The sequence below is a fragment of the Sceloporus undulatus genome, chromosome 1 (assembly GCF_019175285.1).
Source record: "Sceloporus undulatus isolate JIND9_A2432 ecotype Alabama chromosome 1, SceUnd_v1.1, whole genome shotgun sequence".
NCBI lineage: Eukaryota > Metazoa > Chordata > Lepidosauria > Squamata > Phrynosomatidae > Sceloporus > Sceloporus undulatus.
In genome coordinates this window covers 26,004,865-26,032,091 of record NC_056522.1, presented here as the reverse complement: position 1 = coordinate 26,032,091, position 27,227 = coordinate 26,004,865, and the positions used below count along the sequence as shown (strand labels likewise).

Here is a 27,227-nt window from a genome sequence, read left to right as displayed (position 1 = left end):
TTCAGAAAGAAGAGTAAAAGTAAAGCAAAACAAATGATTTTCATCAAAAAGACCAAGAAAATTCTTACATTTTTGTAACAATTATTTTAATAAAAACATCTACATTTTCACAGTTCTGTAGCTGTGTCTCTAGCTTAGAAGGTGCCATCCTTTAAATGGGTATAAAATATTTTTACCTATCAATGCTGAAAACTCTGAAATGAGAGCAGCGTTGGTAAGAATCAATATATTCAAGAGTAGCTCCATTGATTTCTGTGATTCTACAATGGAACAAGCTCCTTGCAGGTAAAATACAGTGCTCAGGTGGACTAGATATGGAAATAGAAAGTCATGGCATATAAAAACAATGCCAGCAAACTATCCTTTTTTTCTGAATTCGGGAAAGAATGTAAAATATTTTAAAGTTATTTTGCAGTCTGTATTCTTTTTTCTTCTAATGGAGATCTTGCATCCATTAAAGGTCGCTCTCTGTAAAAATTATTCCCAGGTGAATTCAGGTAAATTGCATCCAGTCCTGCTACAGACAGGAATATACAGCGTGCTAGAAAAACTCCGGAAACTATGTAGAACCACAAAACTTAGGGAATACAATGGTATTGATAGGGAATAAAGGCCAAAAGAATAAAAATAGCCAATTAGATGGCAAAAGCTGAGGGACTTTGCTTTTTTTCAGAATCAGTGCCCATAGAATTTAATATACTGACATCACTCCATACTCTAAAACTCTGGAGTATTGCTAAAGAAGATTGTGTGCTCCCGTCCCATACTGGCAATGGTTCTGGGTTGTTTTGGAGATTGCCTTGTAGGCCAGTATGTTCCTGGTCCAGGTGTTTTCTGTAGAGAAAAAGAAAGAAGCAGGACAAATAATTGAAGATAGGCTTTCTACAAGGCAAAACAACAGAGCCAGAATGCAGAGGTAAAGTCATACTATGCGTTACTTTAAATTTTTATTAATTCAAGGGGACGCATTGTTAGGCTTATTCTGGGAGGTGATTACATTTTTTAACCTATTCTCCCTTCCTCACCATGTTATGTCCTAGATCCCAAAGTATACTCATTCCCTACACAGGGAGATGAAAAAATTGGTAAACATGAACTTGGTATATTGATCCATCTTTGTTACATTAGCTATGTTTTTTTTTTTAATTTCCACCTCAAAGGCAAGAGTCAAGGTCTAAAATATGCCTGAGATAGCCAGGCTTCACATCATCCTCCTATAATTCTGCAGCTCTGTTCCAGAGTTCGTCATAATTATTCTGTGAGTCGCAGTCCAAAAGCATAAATTTTCCAAACTAAGGTCCTGCCCTGTAATGCCAAGTACTAGAAACACATCTTGGGTTGGTTTTTTATTCAAGTGATACTCACAGTATGAGATGGCAGCAAACGTGGCACCTTTGACAGGAAGCATGACCGTATAACTATAGGTGGACTTTCTTTTATTTCATATTCACCAGGGCCTGGACCTTCTTTCTAAAATGTAAACAAATATTATTCCTCTAGATGTCCACACAGACACGAACAAGACAATTCTACTGCTGTTATTGTTATCAAATAGATCCCAATTCAATGGTCTTTGTAAAGCTGTCATTTTACATGGTAGAAAGTCCCTCGTTCACTCTTATAATCTCCTAGTAATATATTAGGAGCCCTGGTGGTGCAGTGGTTAAATGACTATACTGAAGCCATTCACAGCCACAAAGTTGTGAGTTCAATCCCAGGGACTCCAGGGTCCATTCAGCCTCTAAAATGAGTACCCAGCTTGTTGGGGGCAAATAGCTTACACATTGTAAACCACTTAGGGAGTGCTTAAGTGCACTGATAAGCAGTATAGAAATGTACTTGCTATTGTGGGAATCCTCTGGGAAAAACTTCTGCCCATAATTTTAGTCTCTAATGTATGATTTCTGGTTAGAAAGACACACTGCAGCTTTGTACATGAAGTGATAAATGCTACCAGCCTGTAAACAAATCTACTAGGCTGCTGGTAAACATCCCACAGTCTGCACTTCATCCCTCCTTTGCCTAATAATAATAATAATAATATGTTTTATTTATATACCGCTATTCCAAAGATCATAGCGGTGAACAGCAAGTAAGCTAATTAGCCCCCAACAGTCTGGGTACTCATTTTAGCGACCTCGGAAGGATGCAAGCCTGAGTCGAGCTTGGGCCCTTTTGCTGGTCTTGAACTCGCAACCTTCTGGTTACGAGTGAATGGCTGCAGTACAGGCATTTAACCACTGCGCCACCAGGGCCTATCCATTCATTCACCCATAAAACAATTCCACCCACTTCCATTTCCTTCTCACCTATAGCTACCAGGTGCTTAAATACAAGGTTGAAGGAGACAATGCTGGGCTTAGTTAGAGCAATGGTTTGTCCAAACATAGTAACCATTCCCTCTTTGGAACAGGAATTCCAGACTCTCTTTACCAACATGACCTAAGTAGATTTTCTGAACTTGGGGTTTAACTTGGTACAAGGCAGCTTCATCATTTCTCAGTTCTCCAGATACATGTACATGAAGCATGTGTGACATTCCCAAGATCCTTGTAACTGAAACACTAAAGACTGTTTATTAAGCTATGCCAAATAAATGTCATCTCACAGCGTGAGTCTGGTACAGATCCCTATGTACCATGCAAATTCCATTGAAAGGTTGAGTGTCCCCTGTATATGTTTTGCTCTTTTCACTAGCCTTCTTCAGATTTTTGTAGTTCACATAACAAAGGAGAGAATAAGGCTATGCTCACTGGCACTATTGCCTTACTACATCTTCCCATTACTTGCTCTATTTATGTTCCGCCCATGTACAATTGAAACACAGGGAGCCAATGTCCTTCTTTCTTTATCCTGCTGTAGATTTCAGAATTTCTGACCAGTTTGGAAAGACGTGATTTAGACATGATTTTGGAACAAGACTGAGATGGGACAGATAGGCCATATCTACCTACTGTTGGAAGCATTTGTGTACTGCCTGTGTGTGTTTGTGTGTATGCCCAAATAGGACTATTGACCTAAACTCATCTTAATACTAGCAGAGTGAAAATTCCCACTTGCCCAAACTCACTGGGTGATCTGGGGCAAGTCTTACTATCCCAGCCTCAGAGGAAAGCAGTGAAAAACCTCCTCTGAATAAATCCTGCCAAGATAAGATCACTTTAGGCCCACCATATGTCGGAAACAAATTGAGGACATATACACCACAACAGCAACCAACAACAACAAGAACTCTGCTGGGTTACACATTTGTGGAACTGTTGTTCCACCATTTGCAGAGCCGATCCATACCTATTTGTGCAATTGTATTATCCAACTTCACAACTAAAGCTGTCTGGAATATCACCCTTGTATTAATTCCGAAAATTCACAACCAGTGTTGAAATGGACCCTGCACAGGTGCAACACCATAACTATGGATACAGGCCATTGAGTTGTAGAGGAAAGTAGTATTTCTTTTCATCAGAAAAATTCTGAGTAAAACTGATTGATTCTGACAGGTTTGCATGTCTCTGAAGTAATTTCAGGATATCAGCTTTATCTTGCAAAGAGAAACAAACAATATACGAGTAAAACACAGAGATCATGTGCTGCCTTGATGTTCTGTAATAAAATCATTTACACAGGTCTATCTATTTTCAATCACTTGAAGACACAAGTGGAACCAACTTGTCAAGTAACACTTCTATGCTATTGTTATAAAGCCAAGAAAAATAAATCTATTTATATCTGGCAGATAGGTTAATGTCTTTTTTTTTTTTTCTTGTGTTCATGTGTTAGCATCTGTCAGGTTCTTTTCTGAGCATAAAAATGATACTTTTTAACACATTTGAAATTGTGACATCTCTTGCGAGAAAGCATGTGTGCATTTTTCTTAACCCTGTAGCAATTCTGATTTGTTTTGTCAAGAGGAAAGAAAAGCTGAGGAAGATGGGCTCCATACATTTCTCTGAAAATTTCACTTGGACAAAATATAATGACATTTCTTAAGAGTAGATGAAACAGTGTGACAGCATCTATCTGACTTAGAGTCCTCTTGACAAGCCACATAAGCTACATTTTAGCTAAAAATGCCACAGGAAATTTGTTGTTAACGGTTGTCAGGTTGACTTTGACTTATGGCAACCCTATGAATGAGAGACCACCAAGCAACCCTGGCATCAGCAGCCCTGCTCAGGTCTTGCAGATTCAGGGCTGTGGCTTCCTTGACTGAGTCTATCCATCTGGAATGCAGATAGAATTCATAACTGTGTTAGTGTGGAATATCAGTATGGAAAGTGAACTTGTAGTACCTTTTAGACCATCCGAGGGGCTGTGCAGACCGCCTCTGTCTTCACTAGATTGGGGCCATGCCAACTGCACATCGCGGCCCCAATCTGGCCTTTCTCCCGCACAAAAAGGAGCCACAAAAAGCGGTTTGTTTTTGTGCCTTGGAAAGTGCACCGAAGCTGCTGGCACCGCAGCTTTTGTCGCTGTGTCTTCTAAATGCAGTTCCTCTTCCTTTCTTCTTTCACTCTGACGCTCATACCACCCTCTCTCCTTTCCCTCCTACTCCCTTCCTTAGCTTCATCTCACATCCCCACAGTGTGTCCCTTCTTTGCCTGTCTTCACTACTCATTCTCCCTTCCCTCCTACTCCCTTCCCCCACCTTACTTTGCATCCTTGCAATGCATATTTCATTACTTCTTGCACTCTGCTACTATCACTCACCCTCCCTTCCATCCTAACCCTTCTCTTCTCATCTAGCACCCTTGTATTGCAGTCTGCACCTTACCCTTGCTTGTTTTATAGAGCTCATGTCACTCATTCTCCTATCCCTTCTACTCCTTCTCTTCCCTCATCTCATGCCCTCAAATGTGTCACTCCCTTCCCCCTTGCAGTCCACCATTTGCACTGCTCATTCTCCTGTCTCTTCTGTTCCATCCCTTGCCTTACCTCATACTGACAGGAGTGCAGCACTCCTTTGGTTCGTGCATTCCCCAAATAGCATCACTCCCTACTTGAGGTGCATGGCCTTAACTACTGACAGTGCCTATTTAATTTAAAATGATAAATGGGCTAATAGTATTTCAACATTTGTTTTTGTTGTTAGCTGCCTTTGAGCTGACCTCAACTCATGGCAACCCTGTGAATGGGACGTCTCCAAGTCCCCCTATCCTCCACCTCTCTGCTCAGGTCCTGCAGGCTCAGGCCTGTGGTCTCCCTTATCAAGCCTATCTATCTGGCTTGCAGTCTTCCTCTCTTTCTACTTTCCTCTACCTTCTGCAACATCATTGTCTTTTCTAATGAATCATGCCTTCTCATGATGTAGCCAAAGTACAACTGCCTCAATTTAGTCATCTTGTCTTCTAGAGAGAGTTGAGGTTTGATTTATTCTACGACCTATTTGTTTGTCTTTTTGGCCATCCACACCATCCTCAACACTCTTCTCCAGCACCACATTGCAAATGAATTAATTTTTTTCCTATCTGCTTTCTTCACTGTCCAACTCTCACATGGTAATGGGAAATATAATCGCTTGGATGATTCTAATTATAGTGTTCAGCTGTATTTCAGCATTCTAGCTTCATATAGTTGGTAAAGCATCATGTTGTACTCCACCTTGAGTTCCGTTATTTGGAAAAAGGCAGGATGTAGAGAATATATATATATATATTGTATATATAAATCAGTGTTCTTTCTGTGTCCCTCAGTATTTTTTTACCTGAGGCAGATGCCAGCACATCCCTCAAAAGTCTGAGCTCAAACTAGTCACAAACAACAGGCAATTTATTTGTGATAAACAAAGAAGTGCTAAACAAATCCTCAGAGAAACAAAAGTTGAGTGGCCTTGGTCTTTTCATTTGCAAAATGCACAACTTTAGGCCTCTGGCTGGCTGTTCTTGCTCTGTGGTAGGCAAATGTTAAAATGTCTGTTACAGCTAATATGTCGCAAAATATTGGACAGGAGCTGTATCAATAACTCATTTAAGAAGATGTTGTTTACATGGAATGTCTCTTCTGTCACAGAAGGCCACCTGACACAGGAACGTTAATGAGATCCTTGAGGATTTTCAAATAAAAGGTTAACATATATTTAAAAACCAAAGAATGTCCACGGAGAATTTGCCTTACACAGAATCCTTTCCTGTTCTTTCCAAAGAAATACTGGTCTACTACTGCAAAGATTTCTGCCTTCCCTTCCTGCCTCATATCCTCCATTTTAAGACTCCAGAAGTCCTAACTTGATCAAAGATTTGACATGGTCGACATCCGAATATTAGCAAAGTGTTTGGAAGGACTAGAGGCATTTTAATCCTAAACAACAACTGCAGCAGCAAAGGAGCAGAGCTGTGTTGCTTTAAACAACAAAGTGTTGAAAGCTACATAAGCATAAATTTCTGACAGACAAGGGGAAGGAAAATAAAACAGAATCACAGCTGCAGGTGAAAAATGCAAAACCTGTCAGATTAGATGAGAAATGTAAGAACAACATGGTAAGAGGCATTCTTTTGGAGCTTCAAAAAGTTTGCTCTTTCACTTTAAATGTGCTAGCGTTCTGCCTCCCAGAAGCCCCTAGCCAGCATGGCCAGTAGAAAATGTAATTTTGTCCAAGACCTGTTCAAAATATACTGACCGTACTTCTCCCAAATCCCATTTTCTGCATTTCTCCCTTATCCACTCACACAGTTGAGACTGCCACTCTGCCATTGCCACTAAATTTGCACTTGGAGAAATGAGCCTAAATATCCTAAAGGCACCAGATGCTATCTGATTGTGGAAGCTAAGCACGGTCAACCCTGGGTAGTACTTGGATGGGAAACTGCCAGTGAGTATCAGGTGCTGTTAGGCTCTATTTTCAGAGGAAGGAACTGGCAAAACCACCTCTGAGTATTCCTTGCCTAAGAAAACCTTAGGAAATGCATGGAGTCACCACAGGTTGACAAGTGACGTGAAGGCACACACACACTTGCACTTACGATGACACTTAACAAGAACACAGTTTGGAATCAAATAATTATGTTGTAACACCAATCATTGAAAATGCTTTGACAAAGGGTTGCTCTCTAGTGCCTTTCAACAGGTACATTGTTTGATAGCTTGGAAACTTTCTCCAACAAAATAGGTTTTGTGGTTTAAGTGTTGGACTACAACTCTGGAGACCAGGGTTTGAATTCCCACTCAGCTATGGAAATCCACTGGATGACCTTGGGCAAGTCACACTCTCTCAACCTTAGAGGATGGCCAAGGCAAGCCCCCTTTGAAAGAATCTTGTGAAGAAAATCCTGTCATAGGTTCACCATAGTCACTGTTAAGTCTTTCAAGGTGAGAAAGGATCTGGTGCCTTTGGGGTACTTGGGCCTCACCTGTTCCTTTAGCAACCACCCCCCCCCCCCAACTATATATGCTTACTAGTTATGAATTTTATAGGAATAAACTTAACATGCAGGACTGCACTCGTTCACATATAATCATTTTTACTGCTATCCTTCTAAATGCCAAACCTTGTATTGTAAGCATTGTCCTTTTCTCTTATTCTGTACAGTGCTGAATAATGATGCAATAACAAGAAATAAATAATTACAAGAATCTAGTAATGCAAGTTGTAGGATCCTTCCCCTCCTTCTCCGTGCATGTTCTTTATAGAAAATGCCCCGGTACTAGCTCTTTTTTTTTTCTTTTCATATCCCTTACCCTCATGGAAATCTTACATAGAATCAAAAATTTGGAAAGGGCCCCATGGGCCATATAGTCCAAATCCCTGCTCAGTGCAAGATATCCAACTAAAGCATCCCCAGCATTTCCAACCTAAAAGCTTTAAATATCTAATTTTTTTAAAAAAAACATATAGACTTTGAGGATTGGCAAGATGTATGACAAAAGACGAATATTTGACTTCATTTATGTACATGCCTTGCTCAGATATTATTACTTAAATCTCCTAGGCACAACATTTGTGTTTTGTGTGCACACATGCAGGCAGAGAGGGAAGCAGGCAAAGTTTCCATAATCCTCAATATCTGTGATGCTCAAGGTATAATCCCGACAGTGTTAAAATGACAGCTTTGGTCATGACTGATTTGTCTTTGCAGGAGAATCATATGGTCTGGGCTCCTTTTTCTATGCTTCCAGGATCAAGTCATTTATCAAGATTATGATAGGAGTGACTCATAGGCTCTCCAGCTGATACACTTGCTTAATATTGATGACAAGATCTCGATATTTCCTCATAGCTTCTGCTCCTGAATTCTGTGTATTATTAACTGGAGGCACAGATGCATCAATAATGTCAGCACACTCGTTCTTCATGTCCATATCTGGACAATTGCAATCAACACATCCATCAAGTATGAAATGTGTGACCCTCTACATCTTGTAGACTGAATGCTAAAAGCTCTTATGAAGGCCAGAATTTCTAGTATGGATTCTCTTATTCAAGCAACTTTCTCTCTTTCCTAACTCTTCTTAAGTAATAAGATCTGAGCAAGGCAAAATGTTGTGACAAGCACTTGATATTTGGAAACACAGGTCACCCATGGATCTGACCCTAAAATGATCCTGTATAGATGCCAAGGATTTAAGGGCTGGAACTAGGATTAAATCCAGTGGATTAGCACTGTTGGTGGGTACCCTTATTTCAGAGTTCTCCTCTGCTACAGCAGAAAATAGGACTGTATAGTACTGGCTGTTGCTATTGGTAGTGTACCCTCCAATTTTTCAGAGATGAATATCAGAATGCAAGTGGCCAAGCAGCATGAGAGTGTGGCCAAGATGACAAAAGTGATTAAGGAGGAATAACACCAAAGGTAGAAGAGACTGCAGCAGTTTGCTTTTGCCTGAGCCTACTGAGAAAGAGAAGATTCCATCCACACACTCTTCTACACCTGCTAAGTTAATTCAATGCAAACTACTTTTGCACTTTGTGAACTCACTTTGTAGGAAGTGATTTAAGACAAGGACAAAGAGGGGAAATGAGAGGAGGAAAGAGAAACTGGGACATTGTAAAAGCAGCTGAAAAAGTGGGATGACAGACGATGAAACGGGACTGTCTCTGCCAAATGGTAGGCAGTTTCTAGGTTAATTTAGCTTCATATAAATATAAATACAAGGAGCTGGATTTTTATTTGCCTAGACAAAAAAAAGGAGTACCTTCTGTTTCCAGGTGAACTTATTGAGCTCAAGGAGCCTGAGCTGGAAAAATCTGAATTGAGATGAGGAACCTTTCATGTCTTGAGGACCACATTTAGTCCTATGCTGCCAGTGCTAGTGAGGATATGCCTCAAGATGCCAGCTTTCAAGGCCTGACTCTCACAGGGCTGACCCTACTTAGTTTCCAAGTTCAAGACAGGATCTGGTGTCTTTAGAGTATTTAAGCCCTTCCAGAACTTTGCTAGCTACAAATAAAAGTGTAAAGGTAATTAATTCATTTCCCCCAACAGCTAAGAGATAACCAAGAACATTACCAGATGGAAGGCCCCTCACGCTAGTAACTAGTTACTGTTTTTTCCTTCCTTAATAGACTTTCTCTATTTATTTAAAAAAAACAAACAAACAGAAATGCTAGAAAAACAAGGCTGGCAGATGAGTGGAGGATAATGTCTTGTGAAACCCCTAGAAAAGGAAATTAGGTCGGGCAGCACGTAACAGTCTTATCTGGAATCATTCTAAGGGTCTATCTACATTGTAGACATAATGCAGTTTTATACCGATTTAAGTACTGTACCTCCATCCTATGGAATCCAGAGATTTGTAGTTTCACAAGGCCTTTAGCTTTCTCTGTCAAAATGTGCTAGTGCCTCACAAAATTACAAATCCCAGGATTCTGTAGAATGGAGCCATAACATTTAAAATGGTGTCAAACTGCATTATTTCTACAGTGTAGATGCACCCTGAGTTATTGTAAATTAAGGGCAGGTAACTTCATTCCCTCTGTAGTGTAATGGTAACTTTTAATTACTTCCATCTAAATGGTTGGCAAGTATTCAGATGCTGGCTCATGTTGCCCCTTGTGCTTCCCTGTGGATGCTGAAGCAAAGGCAAGATGGACAAGAAGAAAGTGTATTTTGTATCGCAGAGCAGCCACTTGTAGCATTTTTAAAGTAATTAAAAATGTACCTATTTTAGTTACCTTTCAGAAACTGGAGAGAAAAACTAGGTGGGGAGCTTGGAACTACGACATACTTTAAGAAATAGTGTTTAGAAGGAAAGACCACCAAATGTATTGACTCTGTGACAGTGCTGTCCAACGCTGGAGTTGAGCCAGGGTTCATAGGGCCAAGTACTAAGACTTTCTCTTTAGCAAGGATAGTGGCGTTTATCAGACAAGGAAAACTGGAAGTATAATCCAATGGCAATCCAAACGCAATCACGGGGTTTCACGTTATTGTGTGATAGACTACCACACACAATTTCGGGCAATGGCAAGCTATTTTCGGGCAATGGGAAGTCAGTTTGAATGCAATTCGAATTCATGTACATTTGGTGAAATAGCTAATTCACATGAATGCATTCTGGCCCCACTTTCTTTTCATTCAAAATTAAGATAAATTCCTCCCGTGTGATAAACTCCAGTGGTGCCCTCTATCATGCCAACTGTAATACCTTCCTCTTAGTTTTCTGTGGGTTTTTCAGGGTATGTGGCCATGTTCTGGAAGAGTTTATTCCTGACACTTCGCGTGCATCTGTGGATAGCATCTTCAGAGAATTTTCCTTGCAGCAATATGTTGTTGTGAGCTCATGCCCTATGAGAAAAGACTCAGGGAGCTGGGGATGTTTAGTCTGGAGAAGAGAAGGTTAAGAGGTGATATGATAGCCCTGTTTAAATATTTGAAAGGATGGCATATTGAAGAGGGAACAAGCTTGTTTTCTGCTGCACCAGAGACTAGGACCCGGAGCAATGGATGCAAGCTATAGGAAAAGAGATTCCACCTCAACATTAGGAGGAGCTTCCTGACAGTAAGGGATGTTTGACAGTGGAACAAACTCCCTCAGAGAGTAGTGGAGTCTCCTTCCTTAGAGGTCTTTAAGATGGATGGCCATCTGTCAGGTATGCTTTGATTGAAATTTCCTGCATGGCAGAATGGGGTTGGACTGGATGGCCCTTGTGGTCTCTTCCAACTCTATGATTCTATGATTCTATGAGCTATAGCTGTTGTCAAGGAAAATATTTTGCAATGATTTGGGTTTCAGTGAGCAACTAAGATCTATTAGCTTGATAGAATGCCTGCTCCTGGTGGAGATGAAAACTACTAGAAGTGGTTTGTTGATATGGATCAATGCAGATATATTTTGAAAAATTTCTCCTTGGGGTTTGGCCACAGAGACAGACATGATGATCAGCTGAACACCAGGTAGTACATATGGTTCTTCCTTTAAGCAGGAATTCATACATGGGAACCTGCTTATACCTGAGCATATTATGATAACCAATACAGATAAACATTAATTGAAAATGTCCAAAAACTTAAAACCACAGGAATCTCCAGAAAGCAAACTTGTAGAGAGCCAACAACTATAATCGTTGTATCTGAAGATATCATTCATAGAAATCCACTGAACTCCAGATCCAAGTAGTCTCCCCCTCTTCAGTCCTTCACTACTACACGTGTGTGTGTGTGGGGGGGCATGTATATATATAATGGAGCAAATAGCAATTTTTGCTCAATGTTTGATGAGCACTGTATAAATGAAAAATAGCCCTTCAAGTACTATTAGCAACGAATCATAGAAAGGTAGGAGGTGCCTTATACCAGGTTAGACCATTGCTTTACCTACATCAGTATTGTGAGCTCTGTCAGTTGGAGTGAGTTTGTTTTCTGCTGCTCCAGAGCCTAAGACACAAACCCATGGATTCATATTAAAAGAAAAATGATTCCATCTAAACATTAGGAAGAATTTAATGACTATAAGAGATATTCAGCAATGGAATATACTGCTTCAGAGGGTGATGGATATCCCTTCATTGGAGGTCTTCAAACCAAGATTGTATGGCCATATCTCAGGGTAGATTTGTTTGTATATTCCGGCATGGAAGAGGGTTGGACTCTGTGATTCTATGGAAGGCTATAATGTCTCTCCAGGGTATCATGCAGGATTTTCTCCTCATCCTTTTTGGTAGTTACTCATTTCCTCCATCATTTCATAGATGAAAACTGGGACACATGTGGCCAAAGATCATATAGTTAAGCTGGCAAAAGTTATTAATAAGGAAGAATACACAAGTTTGGAGGGGATGCAGCAGTTTTCTTTGCCTGAGCCTACTGAGAAAGGCAAGACTTTGTCCCCTTCTATTCCCTCCCTAATGACGAGTTAATTGAGTGCACACTAGTTCTGAACTTTAAACTCACTTTGCAGCAAATGAAGTAAACTCAGGGCAAAGGAGGATGAGAGATAAACTAGGACAATTTAAAAGCGGCTGAAAAAGTGGAATAAACAGAGGATTAAACAGGACTCTCCAGACTAAATCAGGACAGTTGGTGGATATGAGTAACCCTCCAAGCTCTAACCAGGCCCAACAATACTTGGATTCCAAAATCAGACAAGATTGGGTATGTTCAGGTTGGTATGGTGGGGTTTTTACAAGTGATTCCCCACCCCCCCAGCAAGGATAAGCAAACCATCTTTTTAAAGTGGGCTTTGTGTTTCCTGATGGAAAGGTTACCCTAACCAAGCAGCTGAGTATCTTTTGTGCCATCGGAAGTACAGTTTTGTGCAGTTGGGTGTACCAAATTTAATGAGTGAGATTGTTTCTTTAAAAAGATAAAGGAAAACAAAGATGAATAGTGTTCTCATTTCAAAACTTCATCAATTTACATTAATAGGCTTAGATCAAGAGTTTGCATCACATAGATGGATGAGCTTGAGATGTGGTAGAGTATTTTGTGGGGGTGGAATGGGGAAGTGCAATTTATATATATATATTTCCTCTCCAAATCCCTCAGCCTCTGCCCGCCACAGCTGAAAACCTGGATGAAGAAGGTGTCACTTAAAATTCTGCCAGGAAGATCAGTGCCACATCTCCTCCTCCAATGTCCAAAAACTCATATTTCCCCCCTGCTGCAGCCTCCCAACAAGGCTATTTACTTGTAAGAGGAGAGTGGAGAGGCTGTGCTGTTTGTCCAACTATGTGGGCAAAGTATGGGTGTGCCACATAGGGCTCCTAGGAGGTAAAAAAAAAAAAATCTTTTTCCAAAAAAAAAAAAAAAGTCCAAGATGGAACCCAAACAAAAGCCACTGTCATGCCCCAGCAGCAGGCATTGTTGGAATGGGCAGTGCTACGGCCTCTGGAGTGCTGTTTGAGGTCCATCATGGCTACTGGGCAAGGGAAAAGGGGATGCAATGCCCTTTTGTGCCCACCCAGCAGTTGTGCCAGTCCCACCAGGTGTAGTGCCACAACCCTGCTCTGGAGTGTCACCTGGTTTGGTCTTCATTCCCTACACATCCCTAAGACACTATGTAAACAGCCACCTGGTCTTGCTCCGGTGTGTCCAGATTTTCATGTAAAATCCAGAGCAAAAGGGAACTCTTTTAAAACTAGTTTAAGGGCAGGATGGCCAGGATTCAATGTGGAAGTGGCCTCTTTTTCTGAAAACAGTCTGCATTTGAATGAAGGCTTTGGTCCTGCACTGTGAAGAAAAGTCGCAGGGAAAGCAGGGGAAAACGGGTTCATTTGATCCATGTAGACATGCCCTGAAGCACTCATAAAAGTCCATGAAATATATAAAAATAAAGAAAAAAAATAAAGAAAAGTCTGTGAAGGAGGTGGGGCGATGGCATGATAAAAATCTTGTCTGAAACCCCTCCAGAAAGTCTAAATATTAAGCTTCAGCTCTTCAAGAAAGATATACTGAAGTGTAGATTTCTTTTCTTCTTTTCCTCCAATCATTAATCAATATGGTACTTACCGGGCCAAAAATGGGAAACCTTTGGACTCCAGATCGAAACATATAATTCCTAGATTTGAGGGGCAAGCAGGTAAAGAGCAGAGAGAAGGAAACCATGTCAATGCTTTTGAAAGATCAGCAGTTTTATCAATAGCTCAGTGTTACAGGACTGTGCCTTTTGATTTTACTAGCTCACTTGTTCAGAGCCAGCTCACTTGTTATTTATTTATTTATTTATTTATTTATTTCTTGTATATTCCACCTGTCTCCCAGCATGGGATTCAACACAGTTTATAACCATTTTAAAATGCAGTACGACTAAAGAAAGCTATGTTGTTGTTGTATGCCTGCAAGTCATTTCCAACTTATGGTGATTTTAAGGTAAACCTATTATGATGTTTTCTTGGCATGTTTTGTCAGAGAGGTTGCTATTGCTATCCTTTTAGGCTGAGAGTGTGACTTGCTCAAGGTTACCCAGTGGGTTTCATGGCTGAACTGGGAATCAAACCCTGGTCTCAACAGTTGTAGTCTAATACTCAAGCTACTATGCCTTGCTGGCTCTCAGGAAAAGGGATTAATACAAAATTTAAAACACAATTAAACTTTCATTTTAAAAATACAAGTTAAAAGCAGTTTTAAAAACATGTTTAAAACATAATAGGGACACAATATGCCCCACTTCTACATTGTACTTATACGCTGTATATTGTACATAATGTGAGTTTTGGTCTAAAACCTATAGAAAATGTCAGGTTGAGGAAGGCTAGACTAATCTATACTGCTCATTATATATTGCAGTGTTGCTGAGAAAGGTGTGGATACTACACACAGATCTGCTCCAAAGCTTTAAAAGAAGAAACAACATTAACCATAATGTACAACATCATGTATCAAGCATTAATAAAGAAATTAGGTTACCTGTAGTGTGTTATTTTTGTGATAACATGAGCATAACTTTATTCCTTTTCTGAAATATTATCATAATTAGCAACAAATATGCACTAGCCATTGCTTTGCCTTATTACTTTAAGGCTGCTGCCACACTGCAGAATTAATGCAGTTTGACACTGATTTAACTGTCACAGCTCCATCCTATGGAATCCTGGGATTTGTAGTATATTGAGTCACCAGAGCTCTCTGACAGAGAAAGCTAAATAGCTCACAAAACTACAAATCCCCAAATTCCATAGCACTGAGCCATGGCAATTAAAGCATTAATTCTACAGTGTAAATGCAGCCATGCTTAGAGGACTAAATATGCATTGATGGAGATTTTGAGTGGATTCTTTTCCAAAATCTAAGAAGTTTTCTTACTTTTTCCTCATAACCACACACACACACACACACACACACACACACCGCTGCCCAAAAGGGAAGCAAAAACTGACCCCACAAAAAGTTGGTGGTGCAAAAAACACACACAACAACCTGCTATATAATAAGCCAGTTTAAAAAGAATTCTGATGGCAACAAGTTACTTTCTTGGAACTCTTTATATGATTAATTACTTTTCAAAAGTAACTTCCTAAGTTCTTGGTGAAGAAAATACAGCCTACTGTCTTTATCCACAGATTCTTTATCCATGGATTCAACAATTCAGGCTTGAAAGTATGGTATTTTTAAAATATCTAAATTCCAAAAAAGCAAACATTGATTTTGCCATTTTATATAAGGGACACCATTTCACTATGCCTTTGTATTTAACAAGACTGAAACATCCATGGATTTTGGTATCCACAGGGGGTCCTGGAACCAAACCCCAGTGGATACCAAGGGCCCATTGTAATCTGTACAAGAGTCGAAAATAAGAGCAGCAATAGTCTTTTTACTTACTTGGTTGGATAAGTGGGTACTGGAAGAGGAAAGAGATTATATTGCCCAGGATCTGTGTTTATGTTCTACGGGGAATGAAGAGTACATAATAAAAATATAAAGAAGTCATTTTACTGTATTAGTGATTGCTCAAAATAGATATGTAAGGATTCCCGAGGTAGCAAGCAAATCTACACATGCAACATTTCCTGACAGAATACAAAATAGCAGCAAATATAACTTCAGGAATTCAGAATTCTGTTTTTACATTTATAACAGCAACATCATGTTGTACTGAAATTTGATAAGAGCTTTCTCTTTATGATATTTCTGAGGACTGGCAAAGAGGGAACCTGTTGAATGGAGATGGGAAGGGAATTCTAAAGGAATGACTAAGAAGTCATTCTTGTTGCCATTTTCAGTATAGTGGCATTCAGAGCAAGGCCTTCAGAGTAGATTGTACTAATGGGCAGAAAAAGGTAGAGATAGACAGTTGTCAGTTTGTCAGCTTACTTTTTTGAACAACTCCCACAATCCCCTAGCTAGCATGGTCAGTGGTGTGTGGCGGAGGGGATTCTGGGAATGTCATTCAAAAAACTAATTTTTGAAAGCTGTCTTTTGCAGGTACCCTGATTCTGAGCTGTTTAAGTTTTTACAAGCTATCGCTAGCAAGTTGAAATGTGTCCGCAAACTGACATTCTTTAAATGCTGTCACATTGTACTTCAGTACTTCTTAATTTGAGCTGTTTCCTGGTGATTAATTCTTGCAAAGAGATCAATGCAGCAGTAAGTGCACAATTATTCTCTTTTTGGCTGTTACTAGAGAAATCAGTTTTATCACCCCTTATAGCACTGTTCTATGCATGTTTTACCAGTGGTGTCACCCCAATGCAATAACTCATGCTGTCACCCCTAGACAGCCTGGCACACACCCCAGTTGCCCCCCCTCCACCAGCCCAGCCACCTCAGCCATGGTGGTGGTGGGATGCTACTATTACCCAACAGCCTCTTCTGGGTCTATTGAGTTTCTGGCCAAGTGGGAAAGGGAAGCGACTCTCTTTTTCTGCCCAGCCAGGCTTGGAAGGGGCTGACAAGCAGCAGCAGCACTCCATCCACACCAGCAGCCACAGCTGATGGCACCCTGGCTGGCAGAGGAGAGCTGGCGGAGTGACCGCCCCACCTGGTGTTCACTTCCCTCTGAAATGTCACTCGGTGCAGCCCTCATTCCCTGCACCACCACCACCCCAGTGACACCCTTGTGTTTTACCCAGAAATAAGTCCTACAGCATTCTGTGACACTCACTCCACCTACAAAGAAAATGAAGTAGCAGAAAGCTGGAGTGCTAGGAAGAAACTACCTCACTCTAGGCTGCAGATGGGGGGATCATACTTTTAACTGTTTGCCTCTGTGAACACCCCCATGCAGACAGAAAGCAAACAAAACACTAGTCAGTCTTTCTCCCCAAGATACTAATTTTTGTGCTTCATACATTGCTTTTTTGTATGAGTTTGGAATATTGGCACATGTGACTGTTATAAGGTAAGCTGTATTGGTGGTAAATGGTGTAGAGAAGCATTCCAGCCGTTTTGTTGATGGAGTCCAGTACCCTTTCACAGTCAGCAGTGGCGTCGTCAGCGAACCACACTGAGTGACACCCAGAAAAGGGATGATACCCAGTTGGGCCCTCCTCTCCCTTGCCGGCTGCTCCATCCCTGGGCTTTCTTTCCAGGAAGAAAGCCTGGGGACCGGAGAGCAGGAAGGGTGCACATACATCTTGCCTGCATTTGGTGATGTCATAGTTAGTGTTGCTATTTAAGTGTCTACTGTACACTGACAATCAGCGATGGAACTTGGCTACTACCAACTAATTCTACCAAGACTATCCCTGACCAGTAATCCACTTCTTCCATTGGCTCTGAGACATAGACAAAAATTAGATATATGCTTTTGTATGTCATTAACAGGATGCCTGTCATAAGATTCCTTCAAAGAAGGGTATGTGGAACCTGAGGCCCTGGAGCCAGATGTTGCTCGCCTGAGGTTCTGATCCACCTCCTCAAGAATTTCCCTATTGGACCATGATACCATCATTTCATAGTTTCCTTATTATTATTATTATTATTTTAAAAACACACCTGTTATTCTATGAGGATGCAGTATGTTTTCTGAGGCTTAGTTATGCCAAGTAAGAGGTGTAAACTAAAATATGCTGATAGTTTCAATCGCTACCACAATGGGAATATGGCTCCCTCAGCAATTAATGAGAAAAGGAATTTGTCTCTCCAGCTACACTTTGTTCCCCACCTTTGCTTTGAATATCTAGATCTTAAGATTAATGTATCTATATTATTAATTTACTTTTACCTTGTCTCTATAGGTTAAACTTATGGGACTTTGCCTTGAAGTGTTCTTAAAAGAGTAAGTTACTCGTCTTTTCTGTGCTAGTTGCACAAATGATGGAGGAAGGTAAGCGCACGTGTCTGGGAGGGTTATATCAGGTAGATGGATCTGCTGGTAGATGGACATTTTCTTTCTGCCTTCGCCTTTAAAATTATATGTTTGATTCACTGGATTCAGCTGAGCATCCTCAAGAAAATCTCTGACTGGGTAAAATCCTGGTATTGGTGTTGGCTGGAGGAAAGAAACATAACATCAAACCCTCTTACGCTATTGACAGACATGGGTCGAGATTGCATCCAGGGTCCCCAGAACTGTTTTTTAAGAGAGCAGAGCTCAACATTGGCCAGCAGGTTGTTACTGATTTTGCCTATTCACAGGTACTTTCAGGGAAGGGGGATCAGATGTCCTCTTTTTCCATGACGTGCCCTACATCTCATCCTTCTGTCCAGGAGGAATTTCAATGTGTCCTCCATTTTGAGCATGACTAAGAAGCATGAATTTATATTTCTATGAGTGTTCTATGATTGATGATGCCTAAGGAGGCTCAACTACATAGATGTCTTGGTGATCCAATGTGCTGATTATTTCGGAGGTGTTCAGTCCCTCCTAATCTAGTCTTAAGGGACTGTATGATTCTGTGATTCTATGATAATATCCCCATTTCGGTGGGAGGCAAAAGATGGATGCAAGTTTTCTTTGAACTTAAAAATGTTTAGTAGAAACCTTAATCAAAGAGTGGTCTTCAGTCATTGTAGTTATTATCTGCATTGTTGTGGAGCAGAAATTTCCTGTATCTGACCCGCCAGTACAAGACACAAACAGTAATGACATATTTACATGTGAAAAATCAAGCAGTGTTACATCATCCTGAGAATTGTGCAGTGTTGTGGTGAAGCCAGAATTCAAGGTGTCAGAGAACAAGGACTATTTTATTTTATTTTGCAAGGATGACTTTGTCACCTACCATCCCATCACCCCAATGCCTCTCAAACTCCTTTTGTGTTTACCTGAATATGACAGAGTACCTAACAAGGGGGAAAGTATTTGTCCTAGCAACAATATACAGTTGCCTCCTCCATATTTGCAGGGGTTAAGGGCACAGCCTCTCCCCCCCCCCCCATGAAAGTGGAAAAGCTGCTAATATAAATATAAATAAAAATCATAAATAGTACTTATTTTAGCCCGAGAGAACACTTCTCTTGGAATCTCTAGGTCCTCCAATGTGACTTTATGGCCATCTTCTAGCAAAATTTGACCCTAGAATCCTACTGGAGGACCTAGAAATTCCTAGAGAGAACATAATAGTAAAATCTGTGAATCATCAAATAAACGAAAGGGAAACGAGCAAATAAGAGAGGATCAACTGTACTGCTGAGAATGATCACTCTTGTAATACCAAGTATCTTGATGGGGCTTGGTTTTGTATGGGGAACCTAGACCCATTAGTTTTACAAAAGACTTGCCCCTGATGGAGAGAAAAACTATCAAAACCTGTCATTCATATGGATCAAGATACCTACTTGATTTTTTAAATTAATTAATGAATCTATCTGCTATGAGTATGGCAATGGGATATTTCATGTTGAGTGCACATTCTTCAACGTTTACTACTACACAATTGCAGATACACATCAGTGGAAATCAACAGGGAGGGAGAATAGGACAAGGGGTTCAGGACACTCTTGGGTGATTGCACCTAAGGCCTTAGAAAGCCAGAGGTTATATATTCCTATTAAATTAACTAAATCAATGCATGCAATCAAAAACTTTCAGGTTGCTGTTCAGGAATGAAAACATTCAAACGTTTGGGATATAGTGAAAAAATTCCATCCTGTTTGCAGAGGTATAATTGGTCTTTGACAAACTACATTTTGTTCTCACTACAGTTACATATGTAACACAAGAGTCCGCTTTAGAAAAGTGTCACATTTCAACAAACATTCCGATAAACAGAATGCATTGTGTTGAGACCTCAAGACTGGCAGACCACCTGGTTGGCAAACCTGCAGCATCTCTTCTCTTCTCCAGGTTAAGCACACCCAGCTGCCTAAACTGCTCCTCATAGGACATGGTATCCAGACTTTTCACTATTTTGGCTACCCTCCTCTGAACATGCTCCACATTTCAGCAACGCATTTGCAGAAGAGGGTTGAATACACAAAAATCTATGCTAAAATAAAACCGTTAGTCTTAAAGATGCCACTGGATTCATTTTTGTCACTTCCTTATTATTCTAAATTAAAGCTGAAGGCCATACTCTACAATTGGGCACTCCCTCCACAGATTGGTTATTGTATTGTTTCTACTTTTGTGATGCAAAGCTAAAAATAACTAAATGAACAATTATACTTACTCTTAATGATTCCCTCCACCATCCATCTCTTTTCAGTTCAGTTAGTTCTTTGCCTTTGTCCGTTCCCTTCAAAGAAACCCAGATTAGACACTCAGCACTTATACCATTTCAAAGTAGTCCTTTTGAAGCATTGATTGATGCAAACATGTAATATACATATGAAACACGCAAAGCCTCTCACATGTTATGAAGTATAAAAACTAAATGTATATGCATTTAACAGACTATCCTCCACTACAACTAGCTGCCCAAGGTTTAACATAAGCTCGGGGGGCCACTCTTTTGTGGTGCATCAGAGTTGCCAATGAAACTCCATTTGTGGAATCTCCTTCTGTTAGACAACATGGCCACGTTTCTAGAACAGTGACTAAGAGGCTGTACAGACAGCCCGTAAAGGGTGTCTGTATGCCGCCCTAGCAGCGCTGGGTTGTATGCCGCCCCTAGAACCACCCCTAGAACCGCATGCCATGCCCCCAACCCGGTGCAAAAAACTCCCACAAATGGTGGGTTATTTTTCTGCCCCAGAAAGGGTGTCATCTAAATGCAGCACCAGAGCCGTGCCATGATGCCACACGTCGTCTAGACACGCCGTGCGGCATCATGGTGCGAAGGAGGCGGAGCCACGGCATCCAGCATGCGGACACTATACCGTGGCTCTGCCTAAAGGCCGACACAAAGTGCTGGTCTGTATTACCCAGTAGTTATTTAATTACCTATGGCGGGATACAGACCCCCAAAGCGAGCGGTCTCCCGCCGCCCTAGTTGGCTCCACGAGGAAGCTGCAGCATCCAGACCACTGGGCTTCCTCGTGGAGCAAAAAGAACCCTTAAAAATTGGGTTCTTTATGTGGCGCCATTGTGATTATGCAAGTGCGCCAACAGCGCACTTGCGCCATCACAATGGCGCTGGGACATGCGGACGCTAAGCGTCTGCCATGTCAAAATGGCAGCACCCATGTGTACTGGGTGCCGCCATTTTGATGTACAGATTATGTACTAGGGTTGCGGGGCATATATAAGCAGTGCCCCTAGTACGTATGCAGGCCGGTGCTTTCGCCAGTCTGTACAGCACCTTAGTTACATAGTTAACTAGCATCTCCTGACCCAGCCATCCCAGTCCTGATTTACTGGGCAGCAGCCACTGCAAGCAACAGGAATCTCCTCTTATCAGTCAAGACACAGCAGATGGATGTCTCCATCCCTTCCAGCAAGTAATCTCTACTGCAATAGTTAGAAGCAGGATGCCTGTCACTGGGGGTTGTTCGGGGGGGGGGGGGGGGGGTAATATCAATCTACAGTTTCACAGTCAATGAGACCCTCATCTATTGTAGCATGGCTGCCCAGTAAGTGGAGTTTGGGGGACTTCCACAAACCTTACATATTCCCTACACTATTGAATTCATAGAGATTATGAATAAAACAAATCACAGATGTGTGAGTCTAGGTTACAGATTCATACCTGCAATTGTGAATTCCAGCAACATTGTCACTTACTCTATTTTTTCAAGTACAGTAAGAAATGTGTTTATTTGAGGAATAATGAAGTCTTTGAGTAGACTTCTCTTGCTGTCTTATTGCTTTACACTTTTGGTGTATTATTTTAACTATTTGTAATCCATGGTTTAATGTCTCTTTATGTAGACTGTTAGATATTATGAGCATCTATGAAGAAGTGTGGGAAATAAATAGGTTGAATACAGTGGGCTCACTGTGTGTGTGTGTGTGTGTGTGTGTGTGTGTGTGTGTGTGTACACGCACATATATTGGCAGGCTAGCAATCTGCAGATTTGACCATCTGCGGATCATCATGCCCCATATTATTCAATGGCAGGATGTGGATGTGGATGTGCTGAAGTGGATACACAGAGATCACAACCCGTTGAATAATATGGGCTGTGACCATTCCCATTTTTTCAGTGTCCACAGGGGCCCACAGAACTGATGGGTCCACTTTATAGAGATTTCTTGTGGCTTTGGAGAATTTCTGCCATATGCATAGAATGTGTGTACCCTAAAAGGCTATCCATTACCATTTAATAGTAGCTCTGAGTATCCAAAGGAGTAAAAGGAAGGACCAAAGGGACTGGGAAGTCTGATGGTGTAGGTAGAACATGAGTAAATACAGTTCTATACTGTGTTGTCTTGCTCCTCTGTGCGCTGAAAGATTATCTACTTACAGTAGCCACTTCTGCAGCACTTCAAAAGATGATAGCATAGCTGGTAGGGTATTTTGGGAGTTGTAGTCTAGAGCAGGGATCGGCAACCTACGGCCCGCGGGCCACATGCGGCCCACCGAGCTGTTGGGACCGGCCCCTGCTCGGTCCTGCTGCCGATTGCCGCCGCCAAAGGCCCCGCGGGGCCTTTGGCCTCTCGTGGAAGTGCACGGGGCCTTTGGTGGCGGGCAAGGGGGCCTTGGGCCTCTCGCGCAGCCACGCGGGAAGGAGGAGGAAGGAGGAGGAGGAGGAGGAAGAAGAAGAGGAGCAGGAGGAGGAGGAGGCTGGTGATGGTGATATTGATATGGGCCAGCTTCAGAGGCACGGCCAATGTAAGTTGCTGTGATTTTTACGAACTCATGCGCAGTGAAGAAAAACCACAGTCCCTTGACCAAGTACACACTTCTGAGAAATACATTTGAACCTGAGGGCAAATCACTTCTTGTGAGACCACCTTGACATGTTCAATATGCATAGCCATGTGAACCCATGTGCAGTGTGAAACCCAGAGTTTGGTTATTCAATATGCCTCTTAAATATGCAAGAGGCTATCTTAAGTAAAGCCATGTTCAATGCCCAAATGTGCTGTTTGGAATGGGGGGGGGGGGGTTTGGCCAGAAAGGGAAGTTCATTTCTGCCATCTGTCTAGGAATAATGCCCAAATGTCTTCCATTTTGATCATGCCTAAGAAACATGCATTTATATTAACATTTTTTTAAAATCATCAATTTTTTTTGCATGTCCTCCATTTTAAAAAAATGTGTCCTACATTTGAAAATGTTGTCCTACATTATTTAATTATTTAATTATTTATTTTTGGCTCCCCCCCCTCCCCCGTTGTCTGGTGGACACCAACCCGGCCCCCGGCTCAAAAAGGTTGCCTACCCCTGGTCTAGAGCAATGTTTCTCAAGATACCTGATGTCACACACACACACACACACACACACACACACACACACACACACACAGAGCATACTAGGAACCTGTACCATATTTGTGTCCATTGGCTGCAATTATATCTTTCTTTCCTAGAAACTCTCCAGGAACCAGCATCTGATAGCTCATGGACCTGCACTGGTCCATGGAACATCACTTTGAATAGCGCTGGTCTAGAGGGCACCGGGTTTGAGAAAATGATGCTATAAAGACAGTGCAATCTAGCAGCAAGAGCTGTGTGGGTTTTGTTAAGTAGGTACCACTGGGTAGCTTGGTGTACTGGGGAAGGCAATGGCAAATCTCCTCTGAACAAATCTTGCCAAAAAAACCACTTGATAGGTTTGTCTTAAGAGTTGCCAAAAATCAGAAACGACTTGGAGGCAAAAAACAACAAAGTAAACCAGAAGACAAATGTTACATTGAATTATGGAATACCTTTGCCTCTCACATACATAGGTAGATAGGTAGATAAGTTTTCAGACAGATGGACAGGGAAGCAGCACTGTAAATTTAGGCTATTTCCTGGCCATTCCCAACATTAATGCAAGCATTCACATGAGGTAGAATATAACAAAAGAATGATCAGGAAAACATGTACCCTTTCAAAACTGACAGGTTGAAGCAGTTCACTCCCGCATGTTGGTAGGGCATATCAATATATATCTACATATTCTACTTTACAGTTGTAGTTGTTATTGTGTGCATTCAAGTTGTTTCTATCTTATGGTGACCCAAGGCTATCATGGAGTTTTCTTGGCACATTTCTTCAGAGGGGGTTTGCTGTTGCCATCCTCTGAGGCTGAGAGAGTGTGATGTGACCAAGGTCACCTAGTGGGTTTCCATAGCCAACCCTGGTCTCCAGCATCATAATACAACAAACCACTCCACCACACTGGGTCTCATCTATCTGAAGGGTTGCCCAGCTCAGGAGTCCATTTACACTACATAATTATAGCATTTTTATTCCACTTTAATTGCCATGGTTTCATCCTCCATGGAATCTAGGGTTTATAGTTTGGGGAGGCAACTGTGGCTGAGACTTCTGAATGCCTCTTCTGTACAACAAAACCATGGTAGTTAAAGTGGAATAATACTGCTAGAATTGTGCCATGTGAATGAGCTCGAGGTCTCATTCTAAGATAAAGGATCAGAAGAGAAGAGAGGCTTCACATTGTTCAACAAGCGTTCATAACTGGGCAGTGGATAGAGAGATTACCTGGTCAGTCTTCCCCATTAAGGTGACAGTGAATTTCTGTCATCATTATCACTAAATTTGCATATATGCATACATATTAGCATATGGCATTTTATTCTATGTCCTGTCTTGTGTTCTTTTTGGTAAAGGCAATTTCTTTTTTCAAAAAAATCCTGTTGCATTTTTTGCAAGCTACTTTCAGGGGGTGGGTTGACAGAAAAGTAGTATATAATTTTTTTTTTTTTTGGTGGTTTTTTCGGGCTATGTGGCCATGTTTTAGCAGAGTTTCTTTCTGATGTTTTGCCAGCATCTGTGGCTGGCACCTTCATCTTTCTGAAGATGCCAGCCACAGATGCTGGCGAAACGTCAGGAACACACTCTTCTAGAACATGGCCACATAGCCCGAAAAAACCACAAAAAACTATGGATGCCGGCCATGAAAGCCTTCGACTTCACACAGTATATAAATGCTGCCTGGGAAATCTTTGCTTGTAGGACAGTTGAAAAAAATCCTCCCAAATTATCTCTAAAAATGCCTCTCTCTGTGTGTGGTGTGTGCTTTCAAGTTGTTTCTGACTTATGGCAACTCTAAGGCAAGCCTATCATGGGGTTTCCTAGGCAAGATTTGTTCAGAGGTTTGCCATTGCCTTCCCCTGAGACTGAGAGACTGTGACTTGCCCAAGGTCACCCACCCATGGCCGAGCACAAATCGAACCCTGGTCTCCAGCCTTTAAATGCCCTTTAAAAGTAATTAGAAACAACTATGTGTTGCAATTTTCAAATAACCCTTTCTAACTCATTACATTACTCTTGAAAGGTTTCATCCTCATTACTCCCCTCCCTAATCTCTTACAGGTGTGATGGTACTTGTAACTCATTACTTCCCTTCTCTGCTAATAACTTTGTCTGAAGTTACAATGCTGCTTTGTTCAGAATGCACAACTTTTCTAAGACCAACCAAATCCTACTGCCAAGCAAAGGACTGATGTACAGCACCTACCCCAGACTGTTTGCTCTGTTTGCTGACTCTGCTAACTGCACTGCTGCCAACCATGTTTTCCTTGTCTTTTCTTTTTTAAAGGAACTGATTGCTCTTGTCTGATTGCATCAGACATGCTACAACAGTCTCTGTGACATCATAATATCTTTATTATGGATCTGTGGGTTCATAGATGAGGGAGAGGGCCAGAGTGGCATAGTGGTTTGAATGCTAGACTATAACTCTGGAGACCAGGTTTCAATCCCCAGCACTGCCACAAAACACTGGGTGGCCTTAAGCAAGTCACACTCTCTCTGCCTCAGAGGATGACAATGGCATACTCCCTCTGAAGAAACTTGCTGGGGGGAGATTCACTTCAGAGTTGCCATAAGCCAGAAATGACTTGAAGGCACACAACACACACACACACACACACAGAGGCATTTTTAGAGACAATTTGGGAGGATTTTTTTTCAACTATCATTCAATCAAAGATTTCCCAGGCAGCATTTATATAGTACTTTTCTGTCAAAACCTCTGAAAGTAGCTTGATAGCACACAACAATAAAGATAGATGAAGGACAGCAGAAAGACTATCAAGCCAGGAGATGATAGTTACCTTCAGACAGAGATTTGTTAGGAATCTCGGCCCCATTCCCATTGGGCTATAAAGCAAATCAAGAATTGGATTATAGGGACATTGTTCCCATTTGAACTTGCTTTTGATCCTAGTTTAAGGAAAATCGTTCCCATTTGAATTTGTGTTTGATCCTACTTTTATCAATTTCTCTAGCAAAAACCCGAATCAGCAATGGATAACCCAGGTTATCCTGACACCATTTTTTCAGCAGTTCTTTTTCCAGGGACTGTGTCTGATCCGGGGTAAATTAATGGGAACATTGGGTGTCCGATTGGGGTATTTTGGGATGGGAGGACCAATGTTAAAGGAGCTGGTCTGGGGGTGTCACCCGCTTTGTTCTCTTTCCTGGCATTCCCGGTGCCATTTTCCTGTTCGCGTAGCCTTTCTTCGGTGGTGCAGGAAGCGATCATGTGTGTAGCAGGCTTGTAGCTAGGCTGGGGTAAAGGGGCCCCAAAGAGAGGGAGGCAGAGAGACTTAGGCTGTATCTACACTGGACAAATCACCCGGTTTGGCACCACTTTCACTCTTTCCTGGCTCTAGGCTATGGAATTCTGGGAGTTGGGCCCACAACAAACTCCGACTCCCAGAATGTCATAGCCTTGAGCCAGGATGCTCTTCTTCTTCTTCCTGTTCCTCTTCCTCATGTCTTCCTTCCCTCTTCCTCCCTTCTTCTTCCTCCTCCTCTTCTTGCTCCCCTCTTCCTCCTCTTCTTTTTTATCTTCTTTCTCTTATTGTCCTCCTTCTCCTCCTTTCTCCTTCCCCTTCCTTTTCCTCTTCAGTTGTTGTTGTTGTTGTGTGCCTTCAACTCCTTTCAGACTTATGGCGACCCTGCAGAG

General features: G+C 41.5%; 1 protein-coding gene across 1 annotated transcript; it reads right to left on the bottom strand.

Annotated features, from left to right (window-relative positions):
• Positions 1–25,827, bottom strand: STPG4 (sperm-tail PG-rich repeat containing 4). Its single transcript, XM_042445457.1, has 7 exons — positions 25,773–25,827; positions 20,429–20,494; positions 18,040–18,306; positions 15,696–15,760; positions 13,884–13,932; positions 1,366–1,470; positions 1–834 (listed from the first exon to the last, which is right to left on the bottom strand). Exons 1-7 carry the CDS (start codon positions 25,824–25,826, stop codon positions 718–720), a joined length of 723 nt encoding a protein of 240 aa, XP_042301391.1. The 5' UTR covers position 25,827; the 3' UTR covers positions 1–717.
• Between the last annotated feature and the right edge of the window lie 1,400 nt (positions 25,828–27,227).